At 54.9% G+C, this 18908-nt stretch overlaps 10 protein-coding genes across 10 annotated transcripts; 5 read left to right on the top strand and 5 right to left on the bottom strand.

The window, feature by feature from the left end:
• Nucleotides 1-296: 296 nt before the first annotated feature.
• Nucleotides 297-1297, bottom strand: N7510_010603 (60S ribosomal protein uL10; the record flags this gene model as incomplete). Its single annotated transcript, XM_056982528.1, has 2 exons — nucleotides 297-1061; nucleotides 1124-1297. The coding sequence occupies 2 exons, from the start codon at nucleotides 1295-1297 to the stop codon at nucleotides 297-299; spliced, it is 939 nt and encodes a 312-aa protein (XP_056828022.1).
• A 203-nt stretch (nucleotides 1298-1500) lies between these two features.
• trm82 (putative tRNA methyltransferase) lies at nucleotides 1501-3025 on the top strand (the record flags this gene model as incomplete). The annotated part of the gene is made up of 3 exons (XM_056982527.1): nucleotides 1501-1859; nucleotides 1909-2586; nucleotides 2638-3025. The coding sequence occupies 3 exons, from the start codon at nucleotides 1501-1503 to the stop codon at nucleotides 3023-3025; spliced, it is 1425 nt and encodes a 474-aa protein (XP_056828021.1).
• A 205-nt stretch (nucleotides 3026-3230) lies between these two features.
• Nucleotides 3231-4507, top strand: N7510_010601 (uroporphyrinogen decarboxylase HEM12; the record flags this gene model as incomplete). The annotated part of the gene is made up of 4 exons (XM_056982526.1): nucleotides 3231-3285; nucleotides 3342-3383; nucleotides 3459-4382; nucleotides 4434-4507. The coding sequence occupies 4 exons, from the start codon at nucleotides 3231-3233 to the stop codon at nucleotides 4505-4507; spliced, it is 1095 nt and encodes a 364-aa protein (XP_056828020.1).
• A 157-nt stretch (nucleotides 4508-4664) lies between these two features.
• On the bottom strand, nucleotides 4665-5184 carry N7510_010600 (cytosine deaminase; the record flags this gene model as incomplete). The annotated part of the gene is made up of 2 exons (XM_056982525.1): nucleotides 4665-4973; nucleotides 5026-5184. 2 exons carry the CDS (start codon nucleotides 5182-5184, stop codon nucleotides 4665-4667), a joined length of 468 nt encoding a protein of 155 aa, XP_056828019.1.
• Nucleotides 5185-5902: 718 nt separating this feature from the next.
• On the top strand, nucleotides 5903-7310 carry N7510_010599 (type I HSP40 co-chaperone YDJ1; the record flags this gene model as incomplete). Its single annotated transcript, XM_056982524.1, has 4 exons — nucleotides 5903-5938; nucleotides 5992-6061; nucleotides 6120-6938; nucleotides 6994-7310. The coding sequence occupies 4 exons, from the start codon at nucleotides 5903-5905 to the stop codon at nucleotides 7308-7310; spliced, it is 1242 nt and encodes a 413-aa protein (XP_056828018.1).
• A 647-nt stretch (nucleotides 7311-7957) lies between these two features.
• Nucleotides 7958-8512, bottom strand: N7510_010598 (uncharacterized protein; the record flags this gene model as incomplete). The annotated part of the gene is made up of 1 exon (XM_056982523.1): nucleotides 7958-8512. The coding sequence occupies one exon, from the start codon at nucleotides 8510-8512 to the stop codon at nucleotides 7958-7960; it is 555 nt and encodes a 184-aa protein (XP_056828017.1).
• Nucleotides 8513-8908: 396 nt separating this feature from the next.
• On the top strand, nucleotides 8909-10660 carry N7510_010597 (Zn(II)2Cys6 transcription factor domain-containing protein; the record flags this gene model as incomplete). The annotated part of the gene is made up of 2 exons (XM_056982522.1): nucleotides 8909-8961; nucleotides 9010-10660. The coding sequence occupies 2 exons, from the start codon at nucleotides 8909-8911 to the stop codon at nucleotides 10658-10660; spliced, it is 1704 nt and encodes a 567-aa protein (XP_056828016.1).
• Nucleotides 10661-12684: 2024 nt separating this feature from the next.
• N7510_010596 (SLC26/SulP family anion transporter) lies at nucleotides 12685-15297 on the top strand (the record flags this gene model as incomplete). Its single annotated transcript, XM_056982521.1, has 2 exons — nucleotides 12685-12994; nucleotides 13052-15297. 2 exons carry the CDS (start codon nucleotides 12685-12687, stop codon nucleotides 15295-15297), a joined length of 2556 nt encoding a protein of 851 aa, XP_056828015.1.
• A 480-nt stretch (nucleotides 15298-15777) lies between these two features.
• On the bottom strand, nucleotides 15778-16376 carry N7510_010595 (EMC6 family protein; the record flags this gene model as incomplete). Its single annotated transcript, XM_056982520.1, has 2 exons — nucleotides 15778-16161; nucleotides 16302-16376. The coding sequence occupies 2 exons, from the start codon at nucleotides 16374-16376 to the stop codon at nucleotides 15778-15780; spliced, it is 459 nt and encodes a 152-aa protein (XP_056828014.1).
• Nucleotides 16377-16770: 394 nt separating this feature from the next.
• N7510_010594 (RNA-binding protein VTS1) lies at nucleotides 16771-18703 on the bottom strand (the record flags this gene model as incomplete). The annotated part of the gene is made up of 3 exons (XM_056982519.1): nucleotides 16771-16827; nucleotides 16878-18148; nucleotides 18205-18703. The coding sequence occupies 3 exons, from the start codon at nucleotides 18701-18703 to the stop codon at nucleotides 16771-16773; spliced, it is 1827 nt and encodes a 608-aa protein (XP_056828013.1).
• Nucleotides 18704-18908: the final 205 nt, after the last annotated feature.

The raw sequence follows: 18908 nt of genomic DNA, 5'->3' as shown, positions 1-18908 counted from the left end.
CAGCGCGACTCCGGAGAGCCATTGCTCGGGGTTAAAAATTTTTAATCATTCGCCGGGGAGGGAAGTGTTGGTGTTTGGGCAGATGGGAAGACAAAGAATAGAATTAGAAACTCACCATTGATGCAGTGACATGATAATGGAGCGTGGCTACGGTCCATTATACGAGTCTACTGTGAAGCCAACAAGACAACAAGCATTGCCATAATAGTCGTATTTTCATTCCCCTGCCATTTTCAGGCTGGGTCAGACAAAATCTAATACACGGCATTCCGGGTTCGTCACGCGAGGCGAGGCGCTTAGTCAAACAGACCGAAGCCCATGTCCTCGTCGGACTCCTCCTCCTCCTCAGCCGGGGCGGCAGCGGCGGGGGCAGCAGCACCACCGGAGGCGGCGGCCGCGGCGGGAGCAGCAGCGGCGTAGGCATCGGGGTTGGCGATGCGGTCCTTGAGATCCTCGATCTCGGGCCAGCTGATCTCGGTCTCGACGGCAACGGCAAGAACCTTCTTGTAGGCGTTGATGATCGAGTGCATGGTGGCCGGGACGGTGGGGTAGCCGGTCGCCAGGGAGATGGCGGTGACGGTGTTGATGGCCTGGGTGAAGGACTTGAGCAGCTGCTCGTCGTCGATGTCGAGAACATCAGCGCCGAAGGTCTGGCCGTTGTCGTACACCTGGGCGATGGACATGCCGTAGGTGAAGGGCGAGATGTTCAGGATGTTCAGCAGGGTGGCCTCGGACGGGCCGACCTTGAGACCAGCCTCGATGAGCTTCAGGTCCGACACAATTTCAATGGTACCACGAGCAATCTTGGTGGGGACACCGAGGGCCTGGAAGAAAGAGGTCTTGCCGGGCTCCATACCAGTGTTACCGGCAGGAATCCAGACGTCGGCGGGAGCGAAGGCACCGGCACGGGCGGGGGCGGCGACACGGTTGGCCAGGATCTTGGCCTTGACCTGCTTCAGGTCACCGTTGGTGAAGATGAAACCGACATTGCCCCGGACGAAAGGCATCAGACGCTCATACTCGGGGTTCTCGGCGACGAAACCCTTGAGAGCACGGCGAACCTATTGACAGGGGAAAGCAAATTAGCAACTGATAGACCGAAAGTGCGCCATAGCTCACGTACCATAGTGTTCTTGCCCATCAGGACAACACCCTCTCCACGGAGGGACATACGGATCTCGTGCATCTGCTGCGAGCTGACATTGTCGACACCGACAATGAAGACCGTGCGGTACTCATTGAGAAGGGCCTTGAGCTTATCGAAGTAAGCGGCCTTGGTAGCTGACTTGCCCCCCATGTCTTCTTGATTTTTCAGTGAAGATAGGATGTTTAAGGGCAAGGGTATAAATTGTGAATTGTAAGTGTGTGTGGTTGTTGAGGAAAGGCGGAAAAGCGCGGGTGAATTTTGACATTTTTCGGTGTGGCTCGCTAGTGGGTCACGTGATCATCTACAAGACTCGTTCGCGACGGAGTCCGTAGTGACTGAAGTGGTACGTCGCCATGGCCCAGTTCCAGCAGCCTTTCCACTGCTTGCAGTATGTCCAAAGACAACCCACGGATCTCCTCATTGGCTCGGCCGGCCAAAGAATCTACTCCTACGCTGCGCCCACTGGCAAGCGCCTCGATGTGTGGCCTCAGAATGTAGACTCGGCAAATTCTGCTTCAGGAGATCAGGCGCCGCCTGAGAAACGGAGAAAACTGTCTGCCGAGGAGAAATCGGATAAGCCGACGTGGTCCACCATCCCCATTTTGAAGGTGTCTCCCGACGGAAAGCACGTAGTGGCTGTCACGGCAGAGGACAAGAGTATCCGTGTCCTGCAGCTGGACGATGATGGAACACTGCAGCAATTGAGTTCGCGGTAGGTCGGATTCTCCCTCCAAATTGGACGCTTTCTCATATCCGCACAGGACAATGGCCAAGCGACCCAGCGCATTAGCTTTGACTCCAGATGGCAAGACCATCATTTGCGCTGACAAGTTCGGGGATGCCTACTCTCTTCCGCTGATTCCCAGCACGGATTATGTGCCGGAGGTGCAAAGCGAGGCGAAACCATACAAGCCGGCGGCAACATCGCTCACCGTGCACACGAAGCGCAATCTCGAATCCTTGGAGCAACAGAAGCGCCAGGCTGAGCTGAAAGCAAAGAAAGTGGAAGAGAAGACTGCTCTCGCCTTCGAACACCAGGTGATCCTGGGCCATGTTTCTTTGCTGACGGATTTGATCTGTGTTCCTTCTCCGACAAACCCTTCGCGGAGTTATATCCTGACTGCGGATCGTGATGAACATATCCGCGTGTCTCGCGGTGTTCCACAAGCGCACGTCATTGAGCAGTATTGTCTGGGCCACACGGCCTTTATCAGCAAGCTCTTTGTTCCCTCGTGGGCTCCAGAGCTTCTCGTCTCAGGTGGCGGGGACAACTATCTAATGTTGTGGGAATGGACTGAGGGACGGATGCTGCAAAAGGTCCCGTTGCTTGACCCGTCGGAGGCCACGGAAGTCATTGTGCGTGGGATCTGGGAAGTTTCGTTTGCACAGGTAACGGGCTTGGGTGATCCGCTACGGGCTATTCTGGTGGCACTTGAAGGGTAAGTGCGAGCTCTCTATTTTTTGATGAAATTATCTGACTTGGAGAGCAGGTCCTCGCAACTTCTCTGCTTCACGCTCGAAAAAGAAGGAACACTGAAGCAGCAGATCCCCATCCAGCTTTCTGGGAATGTGTTGGATCTAGTTGTCATCGAGTCGCGCAAAGAGATTGCCGTCTCCGTTGATACGGTGCATCAGCAGAATTCCACGGATACGTGGAAGCCGAGCGTCGAGTCGCCGCAGATGCTTCTTGAATGCCTCCGGGCCGAGAACCAGGCGGATGGCTTGCATTGGATTCCGTCTCATGATCCTCTCGCCGGTCAAATCGCCTCGCAGGGTACTACTGGGCTGGGAGAGGCGCTGGATGACAAGCAGAAGAAGGAGCTGACCGGTTCGCTGTATAGCCTGGGCAACCTGCGCAAGCGATCTTGGGACGAATAATGGATCAATCCCCTGTGCATAGCCTTTGAATCAATAATTGTACATTAATAGTAATTAAGTAATATTCGAAGGCCTTACGTAGTACGATGAGTGCTCTGCCATGACTTTCGGTTGATCGCGGGCCGCGGTTCCCCCAACTCCATCGCACTTCGTCCATCCCACCATCTTCAACCCGCCGCTGCACACCATACCTGGCCACACCACGATGCAGCAACAATTCGAGCCGCTGAAGAATGACTTGCTGCTACGGGCCGCACGGGGTAATTAGGCTCTCATCATTTATCGAGGTTCCGTCCCGACTGACTGACGATCGCAGGCGAGAAGGTTGAACGGCCGCCGATATGGGTGATGCGACAGGGTGAGTGCTCTCGTCTCGGGTCACAGAGGACATTTCACAGTAGAGAATACTGAACTGATCATCTCACTTTACAAGCGGGCCGCTACCTCCCCGAGTACCACGAAGCGAAGGGTGGCCGGGATTTCTTCGAATGCTGCCGCACGCCGGAGATCGCCTCGACGCTGACAATTCAGCCCATTGATCGCTACGCGGGGCTCATCGATGCTGCCATCATCTTCTCCGATATCCTAGTCATCCCACAGGCGATGGGCATGACCGTAGAAATGGTCGACAAGAAGGGCCCACACTTCCCGGAGCCGCTGCAGTCGCCCACGGACGGCCAGTACGAGAAAGTGATGGCGAAGAAGGTGGATGTCAAGGCCGAGCTGGATTATGTCTACAAGGCGATCACGCTCACTCGGTACAAGCTGCAGGGCCGCGTGCCCCTCATCGGCTTTTGCGGCGCACCCTGGACGCTGCTGTGCTACATGGTGGAAGGGGGCGGAAGCAAGCTCTTCGTGCAGTCAAAGAAATGGGTTTACCAGTATCCGACAGAGTCGCAGGCGCTGCTGCAGAAGATCGCCGAGATCTGTGTCGAGTACCTGGCGCTTCAGGTTGCGGCGGGCGCGCAGCTCGTACAGGTCTTTGACTCGTGGGCCGGAGAGCTGTCACCGAGCTCGTTCGGCTCATTTTCGCTTCCTTACTTGCGTCATATCTCTGCGAATCTGCCGAAGCGGCTCAAGGAGATGGGGCTGGAGCCCGTGCCTATGACCGTCTTTGCCAAGGGCGCATGGTACGCGCTCGACGACCTCTGCGACTCGGGATACAACGTCGTTGGTCTGGACTGGCTTCACGACCCTGCGGAGGCCATGCGTATTGCCAATGGCCGGGTGACCCTCCAGGGCAATGCCGATCCGGGGGTGCTCTACGGAGGTCGTGCGGCTATCACGCCGACGGTTGAGCACATGGTCAAGGGATTCAAGAAGGGCAAGCAAGGATGGATTGCCAACCTGGGCCACGGTGCGTTTCCTTTTGTTTTTGCACTGTCTCTGTGCTGATTGATCATTCTAGGCGTCACTCCCTTCGTCGACCCGGAGAACTTGAAGTTCTTCTTCGAAGAGATCCATCGATTGACAGCATCTTAGCCCGGTCCATAGAGAGGGGAAGCACTAAAACAGAAGGGTCCTATTCGAATTACGTGGATTGTCCAAAAAAAAGGTTCCGAAGTATCTATTGGATTACTATATACGAAGTTTTGGCGAGATTAGACGGCAATATCCTCGTTCCTGCAGGGAATGAATATCAGTACGGATAGCAGGGCCGGCCCAGAAAACAGTAAACGTACCATAGCTCCGGCTTCTCCTTGATAAACTTGGCCATGAGCTCCTTGCACTCGGCGTTATCCAGCACGACCAGCTCCTTGCCGCGGTTCAGCAGTAGCTCTTCCCCACCCTGGAAGTTCTGGTTCTCGCCAATGACCACGCGCTTCACCTTGTAAAGCACACAGGCACCCGTGCACATGTCGCACGGCGAGAGGGTGGTGTACATGGTGGCACCCTCGTAGGCCGAAGCCGGCAAACGGCCCGAGCTCTCCAACGCGGCCATCTCAGCCTGGACAGGAAACAGTTAGCCATGGACTTCACCATTGGGTTGTAGTGCAAACATGAAGAATGGCGCTGCCTTTCTGCACGCGCATGTTATGTCCGCGGCCGAGGATCTTTCCCTCCTTGGAGACCAGCGCGGCGCCGATGGGGACGCCGCCCTCGGCAGCACCTTTCTTGGCCTCCTCGACGGCAGCAATAAAACCGGGGTCCTGATCCATGGTGACTGGGGAATGTGGTCAAAGTGCAATTGAGATTGAGGGCTCTGAAGGGAGTCATCATCGGTCAGTTCCGGGCCCCTCCATTAGGAGTGGATCGAGCTTATCGATAAGCTCAATCACTGTGGCTGGAAACATTGTGGCGGAGGAGAGGCGAAAGGGAAAATTCTGTATCTGGTCAGGCGGTGACGGATCAGTTTGCTGTGGCGATTCGTCCCTTGGTTCAGAGGGAGAGCCTTCGCTGTCTGTAGTTTCCGTCGCGAAACAATAGGGAGCAACAATGCAATCCTGCAGGGCTGAGTCAGCGATGGAAGCGTGGAGAAAAAGCCATCGAAGGCCCTGGAATCGCGTGGAAGCAAGCGAGCGTGGACACGGATAGAACGACGGAAGATATTATTATGTGAGAAAGGCTGGATAAGAAAACATTTGACCCTCGCACGCATCACTTTAGACCCTTCCATCTGTGACCTATTCTCCCTACGAACCTTGCTGAGGCGAAAAGTGCCTGGCGTGGTAATCTTACGTGACCACACCCTGTGCCTGGCAGAAAAAAAGTGACCGCTCGGGCTGCTCCTGTTGTGGCCATCGTCCATCCCATCTTCCTGCATCTCTATCCACCTCGTCCTCTTCCTCCGAGCCCGATCCTTTTTCCTATCATTCCGACCGAGCTCCTCTCTTTTGTTCTCGCGGTGATTTCGACCTCCCTGATCCGCCTCTCACAATGGTCAAGGAAACCAAGTTTTACGATTGCCTGGGGGTAGGTTTGATGAGAATCGGCAGTGCATAACGAGACTGGCTAACAACTAAAAGGTCCCTCCCACGGCCTCTGATGCCCAACTGAAGTCGGCCTACAAGAAGGGTGCTCTCAAGTTTCATCCGGGTATGTGCCCTTCCCCCGCCGGACATCCCGACCTGCACACGAACTAACTGTCCATCAGATAAAAATACCAACAACCCCGACGCCGCCGAGAAGTTTAAGGAGCTGTCGCACGCCTACGAGATCCTGTCCGACCCGCAGAAGCGTCAACTCTACGACCAGTATGGCGAGGAAGGCCTGGAGCACGGTGGCGGTGCCGGAGGAATGAACGCCGAGGACCTCTTCTCGCAGTTCTTCGGTGGCGGCGGTGCTTTTGGCGGCATGTTCGGCGGTGGAATGCGCGAGCAGGGCCCCAAGAAGGCCCGCACTATCCACCACGTGCACAAGGTCAACCTGGAGGATATCTACCGGGGTAAGGTGTCGAAATTGGCGCTGCAGAAGTCCGTCATCTGCCCGGGCTGTGACGGCCGTGGCGGCAAGGAGGGCGCGGTCAAGGAGTGCACGGGTTGCAATGGCAGCGGTATGAAGACGATGATGCGCCAGATGGGCCCCATGATCCAGCGCTTCCAGACCGTCTGCCCGGACTGCAATGGCGAGGGTGAGAACATCCGTGACAAGGACCGCTGCAAGAAGTGCAACGGCAAGAAGACCACCGTCGAGCGCAAGGTGCTGCACGTCCATGTCGACAAGGGTGTGCGTGACGGCCACAAGATCGAGTTCCGTGGCGAGGGTGATCAGATGCCCGGCTCGCTGCCTGGTGATGTCGTCTTCGAGATCGAGCAGAAGCCTCACCCGCGATTCCAACGCAAAAACGACGACCTCTTCTACCAGGCTGAGATTGATCTGCTTACCGCGCTTGCCGGCGGTACTATTCACATTGAGCACCTCGATGAGCGGTGGTTGACCGTGAACATCGCTCCCGGCGAGGTTATCGTTCCTGGTATGTACCTCCCTCACAATTTTTCTTTTTGGCAGATGATGCTAATGCCTTCTAGATGCGATCAAGGTCATTGCCGGCCAGGGTATGCCTTCGTTCCGCCACCACGACTACGGCAACCTCTACATCAAGTTCGACGTGAAGTTCCCCGAGAAGGACCAGCTGCGCAACCTGGAACTTCTGGAACAGGTTTTGCCTCCCCGCAAGCAACAGCCCCAGCCTCCAGCGGATGCTATGGTTGAGGACTTCGAGCTCGAGAACATCGACACCAGCGAAGGCTCCCAGGCCCGCGCCCACGGTGCTGCCGGGGCCATGGATGAGGATGACGATGACGTTCCTGCGGGTGCTGAGCGGGTGCAGTGCGCCTCTCAGTAAAGGAGCCTTATTCATTCAATCGGGGCGGTCGTGAGGCTAGGCCACTGATGAAAAAGAAAAACTTCGCTTATGATTTGATACCATGTGAAGAGGAGAGGGGGCGGGCGGCCTTCTGGCCCCGATTGACGCTTTTTTATCTCTTATCTCCTTGCTTTGTGATGGCGTTCGCTTTGAAGATCTGGAAGATGACAAGGGCATACGGGGGTGACTTACTCTTCTCGGTTCTTCCCCCTTCCTTTTTTCCCCCATTTCCTGTAATCTTTCTCTCTCTTGCCCATGGCTTGTCCTTTTTCCTTTTTTTTTTCATGCCTTTTGTTTTCATGGGAACCGGAACTGGAGAGAATGGCGGGAGTGCGTGGGTGGGCGGACGAGAGGAGTTGCCATGACGAAGAGAAGAAAGAGCTTTGGCTGCGTCGAACAACGAAGATGAGACCACGGCACTTTCGAACAAGGTCCTACTCGTTTTCGGGGACGGCGCCGATCATTATGGGATTTCATTTTTCCACCTGCACTGATGATGAACTTGAATAGACGTTTCGTGGATTTTGATTTAAAATGCATTGTTGCATGGTTATTTACCTAGTCTTTCCTTTAAGAAACGTAGTTTCCGATATATACTCGACCCTAAAACCACCCCTGCTCATCATCTACGGACTCCCTCCAACCAAAACCATGGTCGCCAAATTCAAGCTCTGCACCATAACCAGCACCGCCAAACAACTAATAACAATCTCCTCCTGCAGCACCTCTTCCACCTCCCCAATCATTTCCAACGACCCAACTTCCGAGGTAGAAAACAGCCTATTCCGAAACCTCGCCACAACCCGGCCCGTAAACTGATCACTCAACTTGAAATCCCCCGTCAGCGCACCATCCGCTTCCCAGAGCATCGTCGTGCCGGGGGAAGCAGTGCTCTCGAAGGCATAAGTGCGTGAGAACGTGCCGTGGCGTTTGAGACGGACTTGTATACCTCTTATGCTGAGGGAGACGTTTAGGCTCAAGTAATTGAAGGATGCAGTGCATGGTTCCGGTATTTGGGGACTCGTGTTCTGGGCTGCGGCACTCCGGTTCATCCGCACGAGTTCCATTTGCGGTGTTTCGCGGCACACTTTCACGGTGTACAGCGGTGTGGCGTCGTCTGAGTCGAGGAGGGAGAGGAATTTGCCACGGTAGTGGATGTGGATCATTTGGATAGGTGTCATTGCTGTAAATTGTTCGGTAGGGTATTAAGATAGAATGGACGGACTTGGACTTGGTGTTCTATTTCATTCAAGGAAGGGTTTATGGTCATATTTATATTGTAGATGAGTTGCAATTGTCTAGCACCTGCGCTGATCAAACTCGCTTGCTACCCAATACTTGCCTCTGTAGTAGTTAGGCCAGATGACCTTTTATGAAGCTATACTAAGAAACGCTTGATTGGCCGAGAGGAGCTGGTTAGCGAACGGGCGAATGAGGTGGGAGGATTGGTTGGCCCCCAGCCTTGCCAAGGCACTGCTTCTGTTCACGGAGAACGAGAAAGAGTCGGGGGTGCAACATGGTCGCATTGAATAATAAATGAGGTTGGCTACGGTGACTGGAATGTCCTTGCTTAAACCATGCCGGCAAACCCTGAGAAAAGAAGAGGGCGCACTGGTTGCCGGACTTGTCGGTACGTGGGATAAACCGCCCATCTGGCACCATTCTGACTTTAATACAGCATTCGGCGAGTAAAATGTGATGAGGACCGGCCCGTCTGTCAGCGGTGCTGCTCGACTGGCCGGGTCTGTGATGGCTATGAAGTGCCCAGTGTTGCTGCGCGTCAGACTGCTCAGAAATACAAGGGGAAGAGACTATTGCAGCCACAAGGACTCGGCAACCAGAATCATATACTATGCATGAACGGCAGTTATGGACTTAATCTTTCAGTGGCTGAAAGTACCAGTTTCGACTTCTTTCGGCGCCAGTCTGCCCGCGAGATTCCGGGATATTTCATTTCATCGGTGTGGGAGCAACTCATTCTGCAGCTGAGCCATAGAGAGCCATGCATCCTCCATGCAGCAGTGGCAGTGGGTGCAATGCACCGGCTCTTCGGAGGCCAGTGTCCTTCTCTCCTTGCAGGCAGCAATTTCCTTGAGCCTGCAAACCCCTTCGCGATCAGACAATACGTGAAGTCATTGAACCACCTCCGAAGCCGACTTGCAGGATCACCAAACGACGACAGCTGTGGGGTGGTTGCTCTAGCCGCGTGTCTGTTGTTTATCTGCCTTGAAATGCTCCAGGGAAACAGACCGACAGCAGTTGCTCATCTTCGGACGGGACTGCGGATCTTGTCAGGGCTTCATGTGCAATTTTTGAAGCTGGATCCGCGGCAGGGAAGCATCAGTCTGGAATTAAGTTCTGAGACAGAGCATACTCCTCTGGGACAGCTTGCTAGAGTCTTTACTAGACTGGACTATGAGGCTACCATGTTCGGGGAGCAGACACCAGTCCTTGCTCTCCTCCCTGCCGACAACCAGTTGGGCATTCCAAAAGCATTCGCGAGTGTCGCCGAGGCAAAACAGTCTCTTGATCTTCTTGCAAACGCTGCCTTCCGATTTCGAGGCGAGTTACTCCGCCTAGCAGCGTTGGAGATCGGAGACGAGCTCACCGAGATGGACCTCGCTGTCCGGCATTGTCTGCATCATTCGCGGGCACGAACCGTGAACCTATGCCATCACCCGACACTACAAGAGCAACAAGACAACCTAGTTACAAATCTGGCTCGGTGGTCATCTGCATTCAAGGCTCTTTCCATACACCCGTTATACTCATATGCGCGGCCTACTCTCTTGCTAGAGATCCAGCATTTCTACCTGCACTTCCTAATATCAACCATTCGCGACACATACGAACAATCTTGCGACCGTTTTGCTGATACTTTCAAACGCATCGTCCGTCTATCAGAGAAGTTCAATGACGGCGTGGCACCCTCCACCTACATGCAATCCCCATCTCTCCCCGGCTTAACATTCACCCTGGAGTCCGGCATAATTCCAGCCTTGTATATAACTTCTGTTAAATGCCGTGACAGAGATATAAGACGTGCAGCTATCTCATTGCTTCAGAGTACTACGTGCCAGGAAGGGATGTGGGAGGGAGCCTTAATGGCTCGGTTCATGGAGGAGGTGGCCAAGTTGGAGGAGAAGGCTGCCAGAGATCAAACAGGAGAGGATGCGGTCACTGCATGTGATATTCCTGAGCAGGCGCGGTTCAATGATGTTGTCGTTGCTGTATCAGAGAGGCCAGGGTATGGACGGCTGGTGTATGCGAGGTTTTTGCATGAGTCTACTGGTGAGCTGGTGGTGTCGGAGGAGTGTTTTAAGTTGTAGTTGGAGTTAGGTAAATAAAATCTAACCACATGCTATCTGGTTTACTCTATTGGAACATCTGGATTCCCACGTTTCGAACTACGAAGGTCTTTGACTTGGCCCTAATGGGGCCAGTCGATTCTTTCATGTGTGACACTTCAATCAAGACATGTCCTCCACAATTCACACGATTCTCGTTTAGGTCGATGCTCAAGATTAGAACCCAATCGTCCATCTATCAAATCTGTAGATCTGCAGATACCCTCTTTGGCACTCTCATCCGACCTCCTACGTAGGATCCCGTGGACCTGCTCGACATATCAGCGGGACAGGTCAGGTGATCTGCCGTCAACAGAGCCTCGTCGGCGCATTCGGTCATCGCGCAGGATCAGATGACGATCATTGGCATGCAGATACGTCTGCAAAGGCCCTGTGTCCAGTGTAGCCATCCCATGCATGAAACAGCCCCCAAGCGCGTTGACATCATCGACGCAACAACAGTTGGCGCCCAACGGAGACCGGATACGAGCTCGCTAAGACATCATTACTATTCTCGGCACCTGTGATGATAGCATCACGGTCCGCGAAGCTGAAGAAAGAATCGCTTAATTTTGCGCCCTGGTACCGCATGAAGCGCGGAAGGCGCCGCCAAATATATAAGCTCAATCACGTCAGAGAGCTGCGGGAAGGCGAATATCAAAATAGAAAAGAAAAAGCCTAAGTTGAGCTGAAGCAACTTCCCACAAGGTGAGTGTCAGGGCCGCAGCGGAGACATCACCCGGCCCTTCATTTCGACTCTCGACCAGCGGGAATATCAACCGCGTGCGTGATGACAAACAAAACAATCCATTCCTGACAGCATGGCCTCGTGGGAGGAGCATGAGGGTCGAGTGGGGATGGAGCGACGAATAAGCTCGATGACGTGATTTGGATCTGGATGGCGTTGGTGGCCCTCCTGCAAGACGCACTGGCCAAGCGTACTACATGCTCGTCCTTCAAGGATATACTTCGTACTACTTCGCCGATCGTCGGAATACTGTGAGCAGCAATTCTTCACACCCCAAATCCGCCTGCCCTGCCAAGACCATTTCCACGGAATGGCCCAATGTCATCCTTGTGAGGCAACGGCCCTGGAAAAGCAGGACAAGAGGCAAATGAGCCAACCACCAAAACGCAACATGTCAAACGTGGAACTGCTTTCACCATCCGCCACAGCGATGGCGTGTTCAGGGCGGCATGCGATTGGCTCGTATTCTGGGGCGGTGGAGGGCGGAGAATTGCGATTGGCTCAGGCCAGACTTGGCACCCGCCCTTAGTCAGCCTCCACGAGGCTGATTTCGATGAAAATCAGATGGGAAAAAAAGAACAGGGTGAGAGAAAACGAGCGAGTCCAGCGATAGGGGGCGAGGGAAGCAGCATCCGGGCGAGACGATCCTTCGCACCTATCAGATGGGGTCACACACGAAACGACCCGACTAACCACCGGTCCTCTGCTCCACGGCCCGTCGTCATCGTCTCCAAGGCGGCCAGACTGGGTTCCACTCCTGAACTTCTCTCAGGGATCGGCTCTTGAGAGATCTTCGGTGGGCCTCACGGGTCGTCTTCGCTGCGAAAATTATCTGGTCAATTCCCCTTTAACTGTCTGCATCTGCCGCCGTTGCATCGTCCCTCCTATATTGCATTCTCACCAACCATTATTTCTTGTTCTTGGGGCACTGCTTCACACTGTCCACTCTCCAACTCGTTCTGAGTGCGCCTACTACGCTAATCCTCCTGCGCCAAGTGGAATCCGGGGTGCCTTTTTCGATATCACGCCATTTAGCTCCCGATCACGCACTCCGCCGCAACCCAACACCGCCTAATCCACCTGTCATAGTGACCGCAATGGACTGTGTGGTTTAACTCCTGTTAGCTTTGTCATTCGTTTATATACTCAAGCTACCTCTGGACACTTTTTCCCCGTGTCACCTTGTTCCCGACTCATTTCCTCACGTCCGTGGGTATCGCATTTTTGAACCCGGCTGTTCATCTGCGATACAGCAACCATGGCAGTCGAGAAGACCGAGAAGAACGTCAAGTTCGGCCAGGTCGTGGCCAAGGGCCTGGGCATCAAGCTGCCCTACAGAGACCCTCTAGGTGCCACCGGCGACACCGTCACCCGCGGCGAGTCGACCTTTTCCGTCGGCACCGTGGACACCTACTCGTACAACGAACCCGAACCGACCACCACCGAATGGTTGCAGGAGCATACCCCGTCGTTCCAGGATATCGGCCAATATTTCCTCAACCTCTTCCCATTTTTGACTTGGATCCGTCGGTATAACTTGCAATGGTTGTTCGGTGACCTGGTGGCCGGTAAGTGAACACCCGTGAAGAGAGTGGCAAAAAGGAAATGGCTAACCCCGTTGATAGGTATCACTGTTGGAGCTGTGGTCGTGCCGCAAGGTATGGCGTACGCGCAACTGGCGAAACTGGAAGTGCAGTTCGGTCTCTACTCCTCGTTCATGGGGGTGCTGGTGTACTGGTTCTTTGCGACCTCCAAAGATATCACAATTGGACCCGTCGCTGTCATGTCTACCTTGACGGGGGATATTGTCACCCAGGTCACCGCGAAGTATCCCGAGGTCCCTCCACATGTGGTCGCGTCCGCGTTAGCCGTCATCTGCGGTGGCATCGTCTGTTTCATGGGTCTGATCCGACTGGGTTTCATTGTGGACTTCATCCCGCTTCCCGCCATTTCGGCGTTCATGACGGGATCGGCTCTGAATATCTGCTCTGGACAGGTGCCGACCATGCTCGGCGAGACGGCGAACTTCTCTACCCGAGGCTCGACGTACCTAATTATCATCAACACTCTCAAATATCTGCCCACTTCCACAATCGATGCGGCCATGGGCGTGACTGCGATGGTGATGCTGTACGCCATCCGTTCGGGTTGCATGTACGCCGCGAAGAAGATGCCTCACCGGGCCAGGATATTCTTCTTCGCGTCTACCCTGCGGACGGTGTTTGTGATTCTATTTTACACCATGATTAGTGCTGCGGTCAATCTGCATCGCAAGGACAACCCGGCCTTTTCGCTTCTAGGCCACGTTCCTCGCGGCTTCCAGAATGCCGCTGTGCCTAAGCTCGAGTCGAAGGTCATCGCTGCCTTTGGCGGCCAGCTGCCCGCTGCCGTGATTGTGCTTTTGATCGAACACATCGCTATCTCCAAGTCTTTTGGCCGTGTCAACAACTATACCATCAACCCCTCGCAGGAGTTTGTCGGTATTGGTGTTACAAACCTGCTTGGTCCGTTCCTGGGTGCCTACCCGGCCACTGGATCTTTCTCCCGTACTGCCATCAAGTCGAAGGCCGGAGTACGTACCCCGTTGGCAGGTGTGATTACGTCGATCGTTGTCTTGTTGGCCATCTACGCCCTGCCCGCGCTCTTCTTCTACATCCCCAAGGCATCCCTCGCTGGTGTCATCATTCACGCCGTCGGTGACCTGATCACGCCGCCCAACACTGTCTACCAGTTCTGGCGCGTGGCACCACTGGACTGCCTGATCTTCTTCATTGGTGTGCTCGTGACGATGTTCACCTCGATTGAAGACGGTATCTACTGCACGATCTGTGTCTCCGTGGCCGTGCTGCTTTTCCGCGTGGCTAAGGCCCGCGGCCACTTCCTGGGCAAGGTGACCATCCACTCCGTGGTTGGCGACCATCTCCTGGATGGCGACGGCAAGTACGGCTCGTTCGGAGCCACCAAGGCCCCGGCCGAGGATGAGGATGAGGACCGCCTTCACCGGTCCATCTTCCTCCCCATCAACCACACCGATGGCTCCAACCCGGATGTCGACGTGGAGCAGCCGTACCCTGGCATCTTCATCTACCGTTTCTCCGAAGGCTTCAACTACCCCAACGCCAACCACTACACGGATAACCTGGTGCAGACCGTCTTCCGGCACACCCGCCGCACGAACCTGCACGCGTACTCGCGCAACGGCGACCGGCCGTGGAACGACCCGGGCCCGAGGGCCGGCCAGGACGAATCCAGCGAGCAGCACCTGCCGCTTCTGCAAGCCATCATCCTCGACTTCTCGTCCGTGAACAACGTGGACACAACCTCGATCCAGAACCTGATCGACGTGCGCAACCAGCTTGATCTATATACCACGCCGCGCACCGTGCAGTGGCACTTTGCCCACATCAACAACCGGTGGACGAAGCGCGCTCTGGCCGCCGCAGGCTTCGGATACCCAACCCCAACCTCGAACGAGGGCTTCCACCGGTGGAAGCCTATCTTCAGCGTGGCCGAGATCGAAGGCAGCGGGTCAGCCGCGGCGCACGCGGAGATCATGAACAATGAGCGCGAGCGCGCCGAACAGCTACACGCACACCGCCAATCCGAGGACATCGAGGCGGGCATCAAGGCCACCTCCGAGCAAGAGAGCACGACCCAGGTCACCGAGGCCTCGTCGGCCAGCGCCGAGAACAGCGACATCAGCTCCGAGGACCACTTCAAGCGCGACCTGACGGACAGCAAGGCCTACCGCTCCCGTCGCAAGATGGCCCTCATCCAGGGCATGAACCGGCCGTTCTTCCACATCGACTTGACCAGCGCTCTGCAAAGTGCTGTGGCCAACTCCTCCGACACGATCCCGCACATCGGTTGATTCCTCTCTTCTCTTTTGCATCCAATCGCGCTATAGTTATCCTCCCTGGTCTGGAGGGTTTCGCTCGATCTGATATCCCCTGATATGACTTGTTAATCTCTTTTTTTCTCTCACGGTGTGATCATCTATATCACGACTGTTCTCTCTTCTCGGCGTTATATTGTCTACTTTTATGGTCGGTTTACTTGCTGGTTCGGCTACACTATGCTTGGGCCAATTCTAAGGATACCCTTTTGAAGTCTGGTGTATATAGAAAGTCGTGGTTTCAATTCATGCATGAATTGGGTTGATTTGATCTTGTACATTTTCATCCGTAGTACCTAGTAGTCCGTAGTGTAGCAACTAGGGTTTGTCTTGAGACAACTCCAGAAATGCCAATACGATGGGTAGAGAGGGATGACAGTTCTAGTCACATCCTAAATCTCGACCAATAATATCTATAATCACACACTCTCTCTTCGAAGAGAAGAGAAGAAGAGATCACCTCAAAACACCACCAACACCCGCCCACCCGAGGACAAACCCACTAAGGGCCTCAGAGAAAACACCACCCCCAAACCAAACATCCCTCCAAGCACCACTCCTCCTTATAAGCTGACCAGGCTTCGACGCCAACTGCATGCGCACACGCTGGCTCTTCGGGTCCATCTCGACCACGCCGTCAATCTCGCCGTTATTGCTGCCGGGGAAGAACGCACCCGCACCCGCGCCGCCAGAGCGGTGGATCAGAAGGAGATGGAAGAATCCCGAGACGAGGACCGTGCCGAGACCGTAGAAGAGGAAGCCTGAGCTGGATTGCAGGGCGAGGATCCCAGCTGACAGGCCCAGGAGGAAGGAGGTTAGGGAGTGCAGGGTCGAGAGGACCTGTTTAGCGGGAGGTTAGTGAGGTGGATTTTAGTTGAATTAATTGTGGCTTGGATGGGGGTTTCTTTTGTGCGAATACAGAGCATAGGGGGTAGTTAGGGGGTAGAATGGTAGAGGGGGTGAAGGCGTCGTAGACATACCCGGGTATTGTGCTGGACGCTCTCCGGCACCAGCGGATTGATGAGCAGGGACAGCTCCTGCTTCGTGGGTGCCATCTTGTAGTCGTTATCTTGACCCGCGCAAGTCTTGGATGAGGTGGTGGGAGTCGAGAGGACGTGAAGATGATGGGAGAAGTGAAGTGCGTGAGTGAAGAGCGGGAGTTGGCCTGAGTTTCTGGAAGGCGCACGGACCACCAGGGAAGAACTATGGAGGAAGATCGAAAAATATCTACGATTCAATTAAGTATGCGACGATTCCCCTTCATGAAATCCGTTTCCTGACATGACGGCGTTTGATACATCCCCGAACGAATCCACAGCCACTTGCCTGCCGGTGGCACATCCAAAAGAAAAGATCACACAACTACAGAAAAAGATAAAAACGGTGATGATGGTAAAGAAAGATAGAAAAAATGTTTCGCTGGATCATTGCGATGCAACACAAGGCCAATCAAGAAAGGTTGTCGAGCTTGCCATCCGCCTGGGCTTCCCTGACTTGCTCGAAGACCTGAACCGATGTTAGTAAAGGAATGGCTCGATTGACGAATTAGGACTCACCTTCAGCATCTTGTTCCGTGCACCAAGTGCGTTGACACCGCGATCCTCCAAGGCCTTGTCATCCAATGCGACCAGTTCGGTCCACTTGAGGTCCTTCAGATTGTCCGTGTACTTGTGCAGCCGAAGGGACCGCAGCCAGCCGGGGATGTCCTTCAAAAGGGCCGGGTCCGTGGGATCCTCTGGCGGCTTCGAGCTACCACGACGACCACGCGGGGAGCGGCCACGCGCCACCTCCGAGTGGTCGGACAGGTATCCCTCACCGCCGAGACCGAACTGACCCATGCCCAGAGAACCCAGGCCGTTGCCCATCAGTGGGTTGTTCGGATCATATGCGGCCAAGAATCCATTGTTCTGGGGCGAGGTAAAGCTCATCGCACCCAGACCACCGCCTTGCATAGCAATGCCGGGAGACGTAGGGCGAGAACGCCGACCCGCCATGGCGGCCTGTTGTTGAGCCTGCAAAGCTGCCAGCTGCTGTGCATTCAAAAGCTGACCTGCAACCAAATTCTGACCAGGAAGACCTGGGCTAGCCAGGCCCTGGGAATAGGCGGGGTTGGCGTTCGAATTCCTACCATGGCCATCGTTCGAGCGGGACCGGCGGTACTTGCGCGCATCATCAAGAGCGATCCGGTTGTTCACCGTCGAAAGGGCTGCCAGTTTCATTGCCGTCGCGTTGGCCACCATGTCCGCCTGCGTGTTGTTTTGATTCTGTTGGTTTTGCTGCTGTTGCCCGAACGTAGCAGTCATGGGAGTGTTGGTCATAGACGCCCAGCTGTGGTTCCCAACATTGTATGGCGAGAGCATGGGTGGCTCGATATCAGGAGCGGGAATGTTAGCAGTCTGCGGAAGAGGAGACCGCATGCCTGAGGGCTGGCTAAATTGACCCATAGGCTGCTGTCCCGAGGAAGATTTGGGCCGAGCAATGGGGGGCTGTTGGTCTGAAAACCCGCGCTGGGTCCATGGCGACGCCGGCGGCTGGCCCAAGTTGTCTGAATTGTTGTCAGGAGCGGAGATGGTCGGTGCCACGAAGGACGTACGCTCTCCGAAGACTGCGCTATTGCGGTTGGAGGGAGGTGCGTTGCCCGTCTGCTGGGTGAACTCGGCCTTTTTCTTCGCAATCGCCGCGGCGGCATCTGGAAACATGGCATTGATGGTGGACGAGTCGAGGGCCGAATTGCGCTTCGCGCCTGGAGACGGCGGGGGCCGGACCAAGGAATTGCGAGAAGTATCCAGTTTCGACATGGCGTCGCTCAGACGGCTGGACATGGCATCTGTAGAGACGTATTAGCTATGTACAAGCACACAGATTTACACAGGAGGAACATACCCCGCTCGCCAAAGTTGGCAGGGGAAAGCAGCCCAGACATCGGGTGACCCTGGGACATCTGCTGCAGGACCTGGATGAAGAACCGAATCTGCACCTGCGTAGTCTGCTGAAGCAAAGCATACAGAGCCGCAGTGCGTTCAGCCTCACTCAAGACACGGAACCACTGCTCGATGGCACTGAGTTCATCCTTGAAGTCCTGATCGAGCGTGGCAGCCGCCATCTCCTCCAGAGTTGTCTCATACTGGTCGATATCTGCCAGCCACTGCTGAGCTGCACGGTCCAAAGCATCCTCCGTCGAGTTTTGACCTTGAGACGGTTGGTTGAAGAAGACTTCGGACGAAGGACGAATGCTGCGGGCCGACAGCGGTGCAGGGAATCCCGACATGTCTGCTGAGGCTCGCAGCTGATGCGATCCGAGGTTGCGGGAGGACGACGGGGGACGCAGCGTGGAATTTCCAGCCTCCGGGGTGCTGTTGCGGTTGCCGATGTGGTTGGACATGGTTTATTTGGGCGAATAGTAAATACAGAGTGGGGAATGATTACTGCAAAACACCTGCAGCGCCTGCTGAGTTTGCGTAACGATAGAACAGAACCGTCCAAGCAAGACAAGACAAGGCACAGTCCAGGCCAGTGGCTGTACCTCGACAAGGTCGAGGGAGGGGAGTTCGATTAGTGTGGGAGTAGAAAACGACAGAAAGGATGCC

The sequence above is a fragment of the Penicillium lagena genome (genome assembly GCF_028827675.1).
Source record: "Penicillium lagena strain IBT 129212 chromosome Unknown utg000008l_segment0_segment0, whole genome shotgun sequence".
NCBI lineage: Eukaryota > Fungi > Ascomycota > Eurotiomycetes > Eurotiales > Aspergillaceae > Penicillium > Penicillium lagena.
Note: the sequence above shows the minus strand (reverse complement) of the source record. Positions and strands in the feature narration are given on the sequence as shown.